General features: G+C 36.9%; 1 protein-coding gene across 1 annotated transcript; it reads left to right on the forward strand.

The window, feature by feature from the left end:
* Positions 1–11,590: 11,590 nt before the first annotated feature.
* LOC118487446 (probable serine/threonine-protein kinase clkA) lies at positions 11,591–13,101 on the forward strand. Its single transcript, XM_035984301.1, has 2 exons — positions 11,591–12,320; positions 12,605–13,101. The coding sequence occupies exons 1-2, from the start codon at positions 11,591–11,593 to the stop codon at positions 13,099–13,101; spliced, it is 1,227 nt and encodes a 408-aa protein (XP_035840194.1).
* Positions 13,102–15,014: the final 1,913 nt, after the last annotated feature.

Raw genomic sequence — 15,014 nt, forward strand, 5'->3', positions numbered from 1 at the left:
CTACCTAGAATTGATCTAATACTTCAATAGACTCATTTCATGCCCTTATCTTAGAAATGTACTTCTTTAGTGGTTTTAATAAAATTTCTTTAGTGGTTTTAATAAAATTTCTAATAAAGTTACATGTATCTTCTGTTAGGAGTGTGGATTAGCAGGTCCAACCCGACATAAACCCAAGCACAACCCGAACCCGCCAATCTTTTCAAGCATACGAACCCGAACACAACATAAATATTTACAGGTGATACGAGCATAACTCATTTTAGCCCGAATTTATTTAATTTTTGCATATAAAATCTCTAATTTTTTTACTACAAAACAAAATTCAAATTTATATTAAAAGTTATATTTTAATTACATAATTCAGTGACAATCATAAATATCTACGTTGTTTTTATTAATAAGAAGCGTAAATAATAAAATTTGGTATATGGTTTAAATGCAAATAATATCTCAAACCAAAAAGAATTAATATCTACATATAAGCGAAAGGAAAATGTTTAAAAAGGAATTGAAGAAATATTTATAAAACCTTTTTTTAAATCTCACGATTCCATTTTCAAAGTTTACCATACATTTTTTGTCCTTCAACTCTGTTAATTAATATAATATATTTATAAAAAGAAGTGATTTTAATCCAATAAAATTAGGAGTGACAAAAGGTAACATTTTTAAAAATACCCATTTTGGTAAATACTTTTCAAAGTACCCATTTTGGTAAATAAGTTTTCCATCTACACCTATTTGGGAAAAAACTCGATAATGTCAATACGCTACTAGATGTTCAACGAAGAAGTAATGACCGTTGCATTATCTACATATACAATTACAAGATGGGGGAATAGTGCCATGCAGGGGGAATAGTGTCAGGCAGCTGTCTGGCACTCCCCCATTGGACCAATCTTTTTTTAATTTTATTTTATTTTCAGTTTAAAATTACGCTTTCGTCATTTGTTTAAAAATACGTTTTTGCCCCCCAGTTCAAAATAAAATTATAATTTCGCCCCTAGCTCAAAATTACTCTTTTGCCCTCGGTTCAAAAACTCATTTTTAATTTTGTTCTCAGTTTAAATTTACGGTTTTGCCATTCGTTTAAAATTACGATTTTGCCCCCAGTTCAAAATAAAATTTTGGTTTTCCCTCTACCTTAAAATTACGATTCTGCCCTCAGCTCAAAATTACGTTTTTGCCCACAGTTCAAAATAAAATTATGATTCCCCCCCCCCCAACCCCAAGCTCAAAATTATGATTTTGCTCTCAATTTAAAATTATGATTTCGCTTCTAGCTCAAAATATAATTATGATTTTACCCTCTATACAGACATACATGTTATGAGAGAGAAATATTCGGTTTATTGCCCCGCAACGCGGGCGGGGCAAAAACTAGTTTTGAATATATTTGGAAAAAAATGCACATGGGTGAATTATAAAAATGGGAACTAGAGGGGCCCAATAACTCAATAGTCATTTCACTTTAGCCCATTAATCAACTAATCATTTAGCCTAAATACCAATACCCTTTTAGCCCTTTATGAATTATGAAGAGTTGATCAAAAATTTTGTTTACAAGAATGCCATAAGAACCACACGATTCATTTAATTGTACAAGATAATTCAATTTGCTACAATAATCTTGCTTTATTATTGTTTTAACAATTATCGCCATACTAATGAACTTTGCTTATATAAATAAGTCTCTATTTTGTTGTGTCCAATTTTACTTGTTGTACAAAGTTATCGAAATCTCAAGAAGGACCCTATTTACCCACAAACTGTTTTAGTTAGTGTGAGAGCATTTGTATGTTTAAATTATAAAAGAAACAATAAAAAAAAAGACAATATCTGTGTGACCATCACAAAAAGTTCTAGTTTGTTAATTTGTCACTAATTGAAGCCGCTTATTCGTAGCTAGTATGGGTAATTCTTTAGTGTTTCATTCTTAGAATTAAATGAACCAGAAGATCTAATTTTATACATCTGGTATTAGATTTAAATAACCTTAATTTTCACCAATTAGTTTATTTCTTGTGTCACTTTCAAACTAACTGAAATATAACTCAGTTTTTTTGTTGATGTGACATCTGACGTGACATTTTTTTTTTGCTGAGGTGTCATTTGTCATGGCATTTTTTTTGCTGACGTGGCATCATATACGGCACTTTTTTCTGACGTGGCATATGACGTGGCTTTTTTGGCTGGCGTGGTGTCTAATGTGGCACTTATTTAGTAACGTGACATCTGACATCAGCTAACCAGGTTAGTGTTCAGATAGTTTTGGAGTGTCAGAGGAAAATAAGTTGAAAGTTGAGAGTGTTGTGGTACAAATCAAAAGTTGGAAGTGCTACGGGCAATTGATGAAAGTTGAAGTTATTTAAATCTATTATGCCTTTAGATATATATATATATATACTAGGTTATCACCTGCGAATTTCGCGGGTAGGAAAATTTACTTTATACTTATCGAACTATGTCAAAAACTTGTTTTATAATTGTTTTGGATTGAAAGTTATAGTCATTAGGGTTGCGAAGAAAATTGTTTTATAATTGTTTTAAATTGAAAGTTCTAGTCATTAATTAGGGTTGCGAGTAGGGTCAGAAACTTTGGGCAAGAACCGGGGGCAGAAACTAGCCTCGCTGAATGACCCAAAACACAAAAAAAAATTATTTATTATAACAGATTATTAGAACTTTATTAATGTTGTGTTCGTTCTTTATTATAACACTTAACATGTACCAAAAACTAAAAAACTATCATGAATTCTCCAAGGCTTTAACACCACCACCGTCACCAACCTTTGAAACACACAAACACGATATATTTTGATATGCACAGTCACATTGGATTTTAATATTGGCTTACGAATAACATAAAAATATAACTCCTAGTCTCATATAAAACAGCTAACAAACACAATTTCTTAGGAGAGGTTGGAAGGAAAAGAATCGGATAACATGAAAATTTTATGTTTGTTCTTGAAAGGGCATGTGATGGAAGAACGACGCAGAGCCGCATAAGATGAGTGCGACACAGTGGCTTAACACAAACATATAACATCTACTGGCATTGAGATAAACTTTGTTATGAAATACCTTTTCAATATAAACGTATAAAAATGATACTAAAATAAAAAATTATAAATATATAGGTACACGTATGGTCTTACAGTAAATTATATTATTGAACGGTGTTGATACAGGAATTTGGAGGAGAAATAGTTGATAGATTAGACGCAAGCTCGGATTCGGGTCCTCCACAATTGTCACTTTATCCAAGTTCTTTAATATCCGGTCTTCGCTCTTTCAAAAAAGAATATTTGCAAGTATTGTCACTTAATTACTACCGGTGAATTCTTTGATAAATATCGTAGTATTCAAAGTCCATCAGCAAAATTGTACCTGATCCCCGGATCAATTCCTGCCACCTTAGATCTTTTGATCATCCACCGGTAAGAGGCTTCCTTGATATCTTTAACCATTCTACACGGCGTCGCCCTAATACCCTTAAAACCTTTTCGTTTCTACACATCTTCAGAATCGTCATTAAGAAAACTGCATACACAGCTTCATTTTTTTCTACGTGTCTTCAACCACACCACACCTCTTGCAAACAAAACAAAACGCATGACACCAAATAAATGGGTTAGATTTGGCACTAAACGGGTCAGGGTTGATCTGTCACCTGGCTACCCGTTGGCAACAAACCAACCTATTTAAAAAAGGCAAATTGGATTTAAATAATCCCAACTCACTGTTATTGGCCAATAATAATCCAAAATCATTTAATCACCAATAATAATCCGAACTAATCACGTTTGTTTGTAAAATACTCCCAATTAAAAAAACACTAACTAGGTTAACAAATTGCTGACGTGGCAGGTGACGTGGCATGCCACATCAGCAAATTTGCTGACGTGGTAGTTGATGTGGCATTTTTTGATGACGTGGCAGATGACGTGGTTGTCTACGTGGCATTTTTGATGACGTGGCAACTGATGTGGCAGGTGACGTGGCATGCCACATCAGCAATTTTTTAACCTAGTTAGTGTTTTTTTAACTGGGAGTATTTTACAAACAAAAGTGAATAATTCGGATTATTATTGGTGATTAAAAGAGTTGGGATTATTATTGGCCAATAACAGTGAGTTGGGATTATTTAAATCCAATTTGCCTTAAAAAAAGATATAAAACTGTTAAAGAGTTAAAATTTTAACCTGCCAAAGTGTCTACAACTTGTTATTTTGACCCGTTTACAAACCATTAGCAGGATCTATGCATTAAAAATTCATTCAGAGTGACTCACCACCAATTTACGACTATTTAACATGTCAATATACACAGTGTTCTGGAAAAGGCTATTACTAATACCTTTGGATTACATGATCAGATGAATCCAACTCCGAGTTTTTATCGCCCTCGCTCAGCAGGTCATGTTGTGACAACCCTCACCAAACCAGGTATCCGTACGAATTAATTAATATTTAATTAATGCTTAATTACTGTGCTTACTTACAGTTGTGGTTAAACTGCTACGTGATTTCCGATACATACATATACTTGCATCATACTTTATTAACTGTCATTCCATTTATTTACACCGAACTATAGTGATAAACTTGATGCACAATAGCACAGTAACACAATGAACGGATAACCCAGTAAACATGCTGACATAGCCAGCATCAGACAGGCCCCCCTGTCTCTAAGGCCAGTATGAGCTGGGAATAGTTTACTACACTAGTAGGAAGTGTAGGGAGGTGAGGATTGTAGAACTACATCACTAGGTGATAGTTATAGTGACCGGATGTGCCTAAAACATGTTTTAAACACAAAATCCTGCACTTTAATACTAAATTCAGCTTTTAAGCTAACTAGTAAAGTGCAAAAACATGGGAAAATAATACTAGACACTTTCCAAAGTGTCGGGAATTCATTGTGTCACTAAAAATAATATTAAAGACACTTTAAATGCTTAGTAAGCACTTTAACGGATCAGTATCCAACCGAACAACCGGACTTTACCCGGGACATAAAAATATTGACAATAACATTGTTTTTCCTTTTCTGAGCTAGTTAGGATCCCCGAACACCCTAACACCCGTCACAAAACACTACACACTAGTAACTAGTTTAATCACCTAATTAAACTAACTAGTTACTAACTAAATGGTTCAAATCAAACCATGACCCCCCCCCCCCAACCGAATCGGTCCCCCAAGGGGACACACTCTTACAAATTTTGAATATTATATTTCTTGTTGTCTAATATCTTGGTTACATAATATATGATGGACAATGGGAAAAAATTGGTCTATAAATATAAACAAGAGTCCATCATCTTCATTCACAAATCACCACACAAAAATTTCACTCTCTCCTTCCCTCTCTTGCAATCGGCCAAACCCACACACACACCCACCATCACTTTCCAACTTTAATCTTGCTAAACCACTTACATACAAGAGTGCTAGAGTTCATACAAGGAGACCTGGTGCTCACGGGATCACAAGGACCTCTCTACATCGCTATTAACCACCTTGTTTTCGCTTTGGTTCTTCCCTAGCCTTGAGCTAGTTGTAAGTGATTCTAAACACCCTCTTGATCTTGTCTAAAGTGGTTAATAAGAAGTTTAACGGATAAAAATCAAGAACTTGCGAAAACAAAACTAAAAGTCTAGTAAGAATGAAGAACAAGACGGTTAAAGAGTGAATAATGGTGTAAAACTCATGAATCTTGTTTAGTAATGGTTATTTTATGTTGTTGATTGCTAGTAGTGGAACAGATCGTCATCTAACCACGCTAGATCATGTTCATGAAACATGAACTAGCATTATGTTAAGTAGGAAAGTTACTAGATGACGAACCCTTTCATACATAAACATGAACTTGTGTAAAAATAGTTTTTCTTGTAAAATGGAGTTCTAAACTAGTAGATCTAAAGATCTACAAGTGGTATTTTCGAAGAACCAAGTGTTAGATGCAATCTCATTTAAAAGCCGGATCTTTCTTGAAACAAAGGCATTTTTGTGAACAACCAAGTGTGTAAACACTTGCGTGACAAAAGGTTTTAACAAAGAAATATTTTCGTAATCCTTGGACTAGAAGTTGTAAACTTGCATTTTCTTTAAAAATAAGATTTCCGAGAAACTGATTTTACTTTTAAAGATGGAAAGATCTACTAAAAATGTTAGAAGATTACTACGTATTTTTACACAACTTACAAGTTCATGTGTTTGCGATTTATACTTGTTTTGACTAGTTTAGTGTTTGAATATTGTTTGTTGATGTTGGGAAAATTGTTGATTGAATTTTGAAAAGAAAATGATACGCTAGAAAGCGTGGCCACCTCCAGTTACAGAGGAAACTCTGGCGAAATTTTTCCAGAAATATAACACTTGGAAATATTTTTGTAACAAGTGTTGTGAATGTGTTTTTAACTTATTTTCCAAATAAAAATTCTCCATGATTTTTATTACAAAACTTCCAAGTGTCGGAGGTGGAATTTTCATAAATAGAACTTGCTAAGTATATATTTAGAATATATATTTTCATAGTAACACTTGTGTGGATTTTATGATTATTTTGTGAACTACATAAATATTATTTTTTTGGGGTAAAAATAATATTACTGGAATACACTGAGCAGTAACGACTCCAAAATAATACTAACGCTCTCACAATAATATTTAAGTTACACCGGTATTATTGTTACCACACAAACTATAAAAATGTAACTTATGTATTTTCGGAAAAATACTCGTAAGTGTGTATTTTGATAAAGGTATTATTTTGGAAATTATAAGAAGTAAAATATAATATTTTCGGGAAAAATATGTATATTTTGAAGATAGAACATTTTAGACAAATAAATTAAAATATATTTTATTAAGTGAGACTTAATAATATATTTTGGAATTACAAAACGCGCATGTATTAAAACCCCCATCCTTGGGAAGGAATATAATTAATACATAATTACGAAGTGTAAATACGAAATAGTTGCCTAACTATTTCCCAAAAACGTTAAATCTTAAGCCAAAACACGGCCGTCCGTCTAATAGAAGTTAGTACGTGTAGGTCGTTATGCAGCAGGTTGACTAGGAGATTTCTATTTCGAGACGCACTTCAGTGAGTTCATGTCCCCCTTTTCTCTTAACTATTTTCAGTTTTTATACTTCGGGGGTGAAATACATGTTACTATGATTACGAATACTTTTTACATGGTATGGTTAGCGTAAGGAGTGTTACTACTTAGATCATGTGAGTGGGTAGGCGGGAACTGGAGGCCATTAATCCTCATCGTAGGACCGAGGGTCTTTAGCGGTAGATCTATCTGGGTGTAGCGAGCCCAGCCCCAGGCCCAACAGTACGGACCTCGGGGTGACTTGGTACCCGACGCAAAAATCTGCTAGGTTTGAGTCTTCCTATTGCACTTCACACATATCAATGGCCTTGCAAACCATTGGTGATCTCTTTATTTCCTTATTTGCTACATACCAGGAATTTTATACTTACAAAGGTTTTACATACTCACTACACATGAACTCGCTCAACATTTTTGTTGATTTTTCCAACTTACATGTATTTCAGGAAACTAAGGATCTGGCACGGTATGCTATGTTTTCACGCTGCGTAAGAGTTATGAGGTCATCTAAGTTTAGGGGTTGTGGCTTTTACCTGGACGAGTCACAGTTCTTAAACTACGTTTATTTCATGTTTGTGGTTGTGTCTTTTGAACAAGATTTTATTTAGATATGTTGTATTATCGTTGCATGTGTCGATATTTTAAAACTATGTTGTGGTACTTTTATTTTAAAACATGAATCAATGGATGATCTGCATGGTTTTACTTTTATATAGCTTTGTTGTGATTAAGCTATGGTATTAAGAAGTCACACCAAATTAACCCACGCTTCCGCTAAGCCAGGGTGTGACACATGCAGCTTCATCTCCGGTTATACAACAAACACTTCAATATTTTAGCACAAATATATACGTAATTAACTTATAAATTTCAAGAAAATGCTTACTTTTTTCCTTCTTGCAAAGTTTTATGTTGCATATATAACATACTGAAAGTAGACATTCTACTTTAATTTTTCATTGCAATCGAGATGGCTACTACGAAATTATATAGAAAAATCATTCCAAAGATAAAAAAGACATGAAAATGATAGCTAAGAACCAAACCGTCATACTGAAGTGTTGAATAAAAATCAATTTAAGATTAATAAAAGTCCACTAACTTTATATATAAATTACAAAAAAAAAAATTTTTGATTAATAATAGCAAAAAGATAGCTATCCAAACTGTACCTGCACAGGCAATCCAACTCCAAGTCTGGTTTTGATATCAAGTATTATACTCGGGTTCCCATCCCAATTCATCTCTAATTCCATAGTTATTCCTTCATCTCCACCTTCAATTATAGAAACTCCTAAAAACATAACCAATTAGAATTCAAAGAATATGTAAAATCATCTTAAAATAGAATATCATGCTACCTAGCCACTATAACCAGTGAATTGAAATAAAAGATTTAAAAATTATGAATAGGCAACCGGTGAAAACATCATCTAGCCTTAACTGTAAATTATGGTGCGACCGTGCCAAGAGTAAACTTGGAAAACGACAGAGAAGACAATACCATTGGTCTATATTGCTCAAGAATTGGCTCCACATTAACCTTTATAAGATCAGATGCTGCCCTATAGGACAATCCAAAATCACATAATAGCATAATTCCAAAATAATCGGTTCTCAAAAGAAATTTACACTAAAAGTAGCATCCAAACACTAAAGTCACCATGTTTCAACACATGAATACTCAAGATTACTTTCAAAATTTACATCCAAATTAGACAGCCACTACACAACAATAAAATGTTGCTTATGAATTATGATTATGTGATTGTTTGGGGGGCAATAATTGGTTTTATAGTGGATTCAACAAACCTTGTTACCATAGGGTAGAGTAAAATTACTTAGATGCCATGATTTTACCCTCAGTTTATAAAATTTCATCCTCAAACTATCAAAAATTACCAAACACTTAACAACACTGTGAGAGTACGACAACTTCGAGCAGTGGAACCACATAACAGGACACAAACCCGACATGAAATAAACAGATGGGGCTCAAGTGCTCAGCAGGTTTCGGATGTAAACAGGTCCGTACAGGGTTGACATGGTTAACCTATACAAAATTAGGATTAAAGAACTAATATAATATATACCCACCAACCCCATAAAACAATACCAATTGGCAGCCTAATCAAAAAAAAAAAATCTTTTGCCTGTCATATCACAGCTGACTATTTAAATCAGGTACACGTGTTAACAAAAGTATAAATTAGCCATTCAATACAATCAACTGACCTCGTCAACATAGGGCCAGATCTTTGTAAGATGAGCATTAAGCCAGTTCAACTGAAAAATAAATAAAACTCAACTTCTGTCTCTGTGAGAAAACAACCCAAGAAAGGTAGTATTCCGGAGCAAGCAACTTTTTCGAATCTTCAACCGTCATTCTCGCAAAAGCCGCCATCGCCGTTGCCTTCATTACATATTTCAACCCAAAGTTTAATCCCATCTAGTATCCACAATATACAGAGTACACATACGAAAAGTGTTTTTTTTTTTTTTTTTACTTTTTTAACATGTAACAACCCCAAATCATGTTTAGGGCATAAATTCAGGATTATGCACATTGTGTGTATCTTAGCGTAAGTTTAGCTACATTCCTTACAAACGATAGTCGTAGGGATGCTGCCGCTCGAGACACGCCAAGCGAAGCAATTCACTTTCAGATCAACAATCCTACTCCATTTATAAACATCAGCAGGCCCACCTGGATTCAGCTTTGCTTCCAAGACGCCTTTGACCCGTTTAACCAATTATAAAACATTAAAAATAGGGTATAAGTTTGTTATTTATTAAATAATTTTATAACAAAATGAGGGTACACACTATACGTTTGATACGTGGTTGAATACCGGTGTTCGTTATTGCATAACTTGATGTTTTTACATAGGTTTTAAATTCGGATAGCCTACTTTTAATCAAATATGTGTTGTGCAGGTTTGATGAAGTTTAAGGAGCTTTTCGGGAGCTTTACGAGTCACCGGGTCACAAACCGGAGCATCAGGACACGTTACGGATCAACCGGAAGTACGAAACGAAGAAATCAGAAAAGCAGGCTGGAGAGCCCGTCGCCAACGGGTCCCAAGCCGTCGGCGACGGGTAATGGATTTCTGAAACGCGAAATTTGGTGATTTGGGGGTTAATCTCGATTTTCATTGGTCTTTTAGCAATCAATTCGGGAGTTACACTTTACTTGGAGTTTGAACTTTGATCTTGGAGCTACTAATCATCATTCATTCACCAACCATTCAACCCAACTTCATCATCACAACCCGAATTCATCAAGAATCGTGACCATCATCATCTCTCACAATCATTATCCACCAAACCCTAGTTCATCCAATCATCATTCCTTTCACCATCATCATCCACCAACACCCTAATCCTCATCCTTCTACCATTCCACAAGATTCAAGATGATTCAATTCGCATCCCAATCATCCGGTGATCAAGCTTCTTCAACCATGAGCGGCTAATCATCTCGGTTTCACCCCGGTGTAGGTAGTTGTTAATTTTAGGATTTCGAATTGTTCTTGTTCCAACTTAGTGACAATTTGTGTTTGATTTTTGAAACTTTTGATAATAGTGTTACATTTGTTACGAATTCGTAAATTCTCGAACGATGTTAAAAGTTATGACTTTGCGAAATGGTGATATGTAATTGTGCATTGTCATGGTTAGGATTTACTTGTGTTGATTACAAAGTGTATTTTTGTCCGTTCTTCGGGACGTTGATAGCTATTAGCACCTAAGTCACGGTACACTAAATCCGTTAATCAAATGCATTTGAGTTGAATTTAAAACTTGTAGAAATCCTAAGTTAGCAATTACCGAAACCGGGTGTGATTCCTTTTTCTCTTTATTGTTCTAGTAATCAAGTTTTTCGTAATCGTTAATTATTAGTTGTTAATCAATCTAATCAATTCACTTAGTCTAAACTCACATTTTCAATTAAACGAAAACTAAAAATTATTCTAGCAAGCTTCATAAAACGTGACATTCTTGATAATTCAATTGAATCCACACACAAACCACATACTCTTCGTGGTTCGACCCCTTGCTACCACTAACACATAGTTAAGGGTAATTTGGGCTTATAAATATTATCTTTGACCGGAGCACGACACTCCGATCAAATTTTGGCGCCGTTGCCGGGGAGTGCGTGCGCTTTGTGTTTGGATTATTGCTTGAATTTCGTGATTATCTGTTTAATTTGCTTAGCTTTCTTTTTGTACTCGTCTTTTTCCTTGTTACGCGGGGTGTGTTACTTGTGCAGGTTACAGGTAGTGCATGCATACACGGAACTCCGGGATGACTTCACCTTTAGTCTACGAACCGGAAATCGAAAGAGTCGCAAGAAGAAACCTAGCAAGCCGGTTAGAAGCAACTCTTGCTTCTAATCAAACCAACCAAACACCACCACTTACACCGACCATTGAAAGCGATTCAATGGCAAACCAAAACTCAACCCAAAACCTCAACCAAAATCAATTCCAATACCGAAGCAACTTCAATCCCGCCCAAAACGTTCAACCTATACCTCAAGAGCGACCGGGTGGTAATAACAATACCGGACCACCTACACCACCTTTCCAAAACCAAAATCCCAACAATACCCAAAGAACCCCACCACAACAAAACCTTCATCGACAACAATCCTTACCCCTAAACCTTGATGATCGAAATGCCAATTCCGACCGCCGAGGCACCCGAGATCGCGGGAATCCCGCGAACGAAGATCTATTCTTCAACATAGACGATTTAAGGAACACCATCCCCGATTATGAGCCGTTTAGTGTTCCTGGTTGCCAATCTCCAGAACATGTAAGCATTCATACGGAAAATTCGGACGATGGGGGGTACTATGATGATCGGGCTAACGATGACGAAGATTGGGGATACGTGAATCGGGGTAATGGTTACAATGCAGGAGGGTATGAAGATGAGGAATTTGGCTACCAAAATGCCAATTATTTTGGGGATGAAGACTACGGGTATGGGAATAGAAGAGATGACGGTTACGAGAATAACCACCAACCACGAAATAACAACCAAAGGAACCGAAATGACGGGTTTTACAATAACAACAACAATGGCAACCCTAATCGTATTCCTCGTTTCGTGGGAGGGGGTAACCAAAGGGGTAACCAAGGTGGAAATCGAAGAGACGATAGAAGAGGTGATAGGGGCGGTGATCGAAGGGACAATTGAAGACAGGGTGATCAAGAAGTAAATGGTCCACAACGTCGTCAACAACCTCCACGGTGAGTGAATGACCGTTTCTGACCGATAGTTACCGAAAATGACTCCCCGATAGTATGCGAACGGAGGATGTTTGATTATAAACCGCATTACATCAATATACTTCCCCACTTCAATTGGAGGTCTAATGATGAGCCATATACGCACTTGGCGGAGTTCTCTTCCATTTGTAACACTATTGGGGGCACAACTTTGCACTAGAGGAGGTCAAGCTTCATTTGTTCCAATTGTCGTTGAAAGACAAGGCAAAGCAATGGTTTCTCACACTTCCGGCGAATAGCATCCGGACATGGGGTGAGATGCAACAAGCCTTCTTAGACGAATACTATTCGATGGCAAAAACCGACGATGCTAGGGATGAAATAAGGTCATTTCGGCAACTATCGAGTGAACCGTTGCATGAAGCATTCACTCGATTCAAGGAATTGATGCGAAGATGCCCACATCACCAAATAGAAAAGTGGGAATTGGTGAAGTGTTTTGTACATGGGTTGGATGACACAACATGGAATCGTCTCGAATCGACGAGCAATGGGGCTCTTTTGAGCAACCATGAAGACGATGATTGGGAGTTTTTGGAACGGATGAGTAAACGTTCAAAAGAAAAAGAATTGGCCGATCGAGCTAAGAAACACCCCATTTCCCGATCACTTCCCGATCTCGACTCTAAGGATCGGATTTCTACCTTAGAGCGGTAAATGGCTCGAATGAAGAAGAAGGAAGTGAATGCGGTGCAATTTGAGGTGTGTGAAGAGTGTGGTGACATTGGACATAGAGCGGAGCAATGTCCAATGGGGTCGAGTGACTACACCAAGGAAGTCAACCAAGTGTATGGAGATCGGAAGCAATATAACATGAACTCCAACACTTACCATCCGGGCTTGAGAAATCATCCTAATTTCCGGTATGGTAATGCCTCGAATCAAATGAACCCGAATTTTCAATCGGGTAATCAAGGAGGTCAAGGTGGATCCTCGTACAATAATCGGCAAGGTGGTAACCAAGGGGGTTACCAAAGGAATTACAATCAAGGGGGTAACCAAGGGTATCAAAATCGTGAAGGTAATTATCAACGTGGTTACAACCAAGGCGGAAATAGGGGTAATGCTTCTAACTCCCGAGGTGATGATTCGATTAATTCGAAATTTGATGCTATCATGAATGCCGTGAGTACTCTTACCAATTCACACCACGAGTTCAAAGCCGAAGTGAGGAAAGAATTTGAAGTGAGGGATAAATCTCAAAAGGCATTAGAGAAGCAAGTGGGTCAACTCGCGGAAGAGATGGCTCAAATGAGAGGAAGCACGGGAAAGCTCCCAAGTGACACCGCGGTGAACCCTAAGCATCAAGGGTCAAGCTCGAGAAACACACGTGAGGTACCAATTAATAAAATTACTTTACGCAGTGGTCGAGTCGTTGATAATGGTGTCAAAACACCACCACCCCAGTTTGTTGAAGGGGTGGTGGAAGATGCTAGTGAGGATGAGCATGAGGATGGTCAAACGGGTCAAAATAAAAATGACTTGAAGAAGAATAATAACATCCCCGTTGTGACTATCCCCGTCCCCGAGGCTAAGGAAAAGGGTGTGGAGGCTAATACCTCCCATTATCCCGAAGCATTGAAGGGACCCATTAAGAAGGTTGTAAACAAAAGAGGTCCACAACAAGAAGAGTTGTTGGAAATTTTTAAACAAGTATAAATTTACCTCTTTTGGATGCGATAAAACAAGTACCGTCTTATGCTAAGTATTTGAAAGAATTGTACACGCAGAAACGAACTCATAAGTTTCCAAAAAAAATAGATTTAACTGAAAATGTGAGTTCGATTCTTTCAGGTGCACTTCCACCTAAGCTCCAAGATCCGGGAGCGCCTATCATTTCAATTCAAGTAGGCGATTTTAAAATCAACCGGGCACTTCTAGATCTTGGTGCTAGCATGAGCATTCTACCGGGTAGCTTGTATGACCAATATGAGTTTGGTCCGCTTCAGTCGTCAAACACCACCGTGGTGTTAGCCGATTTGACACCCAAACTACCCCGTGGAATTGTCTCAGATGTGATAGTAAAAATCGAGGATTTTTACTCTCCAGTGGACTTTTTGGTACTTGATTATGTGGCCAAGGACCCAACCAAGCAACCTACGGTGATTTTGGGTCGACCGTTCTTAGCAACCGCAAATTCTCAAATCGATTGCAAAACAGGAACGGTTGACATGACATTTGGAAACCGAAGGTTGAGGTTGCATGTTTTTTCCGGACTTATGAACCCTCCAGTTGATGATGAATGCTATATGGCGGACATTGTTGACACGTGAATACCTCTTTGCGACACAGTCGTGGATGGGGAAAACACAATGGAGGATTGTTATATGTTTGACAGGTCACAGGTGGAGGTGGAAAGGAGCATAGAAGAAGAAGTGAAGAGTTTGGAGGTGCTTGCGGTTCGAGAGGGAAAACCGACATGGACGCACCAAGTTGAGAGTTTACCGGAGAGCATTGACACTAAATTGAAGCCGTCTTTAGTAGAGCCTCCGGAGGTCGAGTTGAAAGCATTACCGAAGCATCTCAAGTATGCTTATGTTGGTGAAGGCAATACACTCCCGGTTATTATT

Source organism: Helianthus annuus, chromosome 15 (assembly GCF_002127325.2).
Source record: "Helianthus annuus cultivar XRQ/B chromosome 15, HanXRQr2.0-SUNRISE, whole genome shotgun sequence".
In the NCBI taxonomy this organism is placed as follows: Eukaryota; Viridiplantae; Streptophyta; class Magnoliopsida; order Asterales; family Asteraceae; genus Helianthus; species Helianthus annuus.

Bases quoted from the DNA above. Each gene is read 5' to 3' on its own strand.
- LOC118487446 (XM_035984301.1), top strand. From the start codon at position 11,591: ATGGCAAACCAAAACTCAACCCAAAACCTCAACCAAAATCAATTCCAA. The intron at 12,321-12,604 runs GTGATAGGGGCG...ACTTTGCACTAG, and splicing joins TCGAAGAGACGATAGAAGAG to AGGAGGTCAAGCTTCATTTG.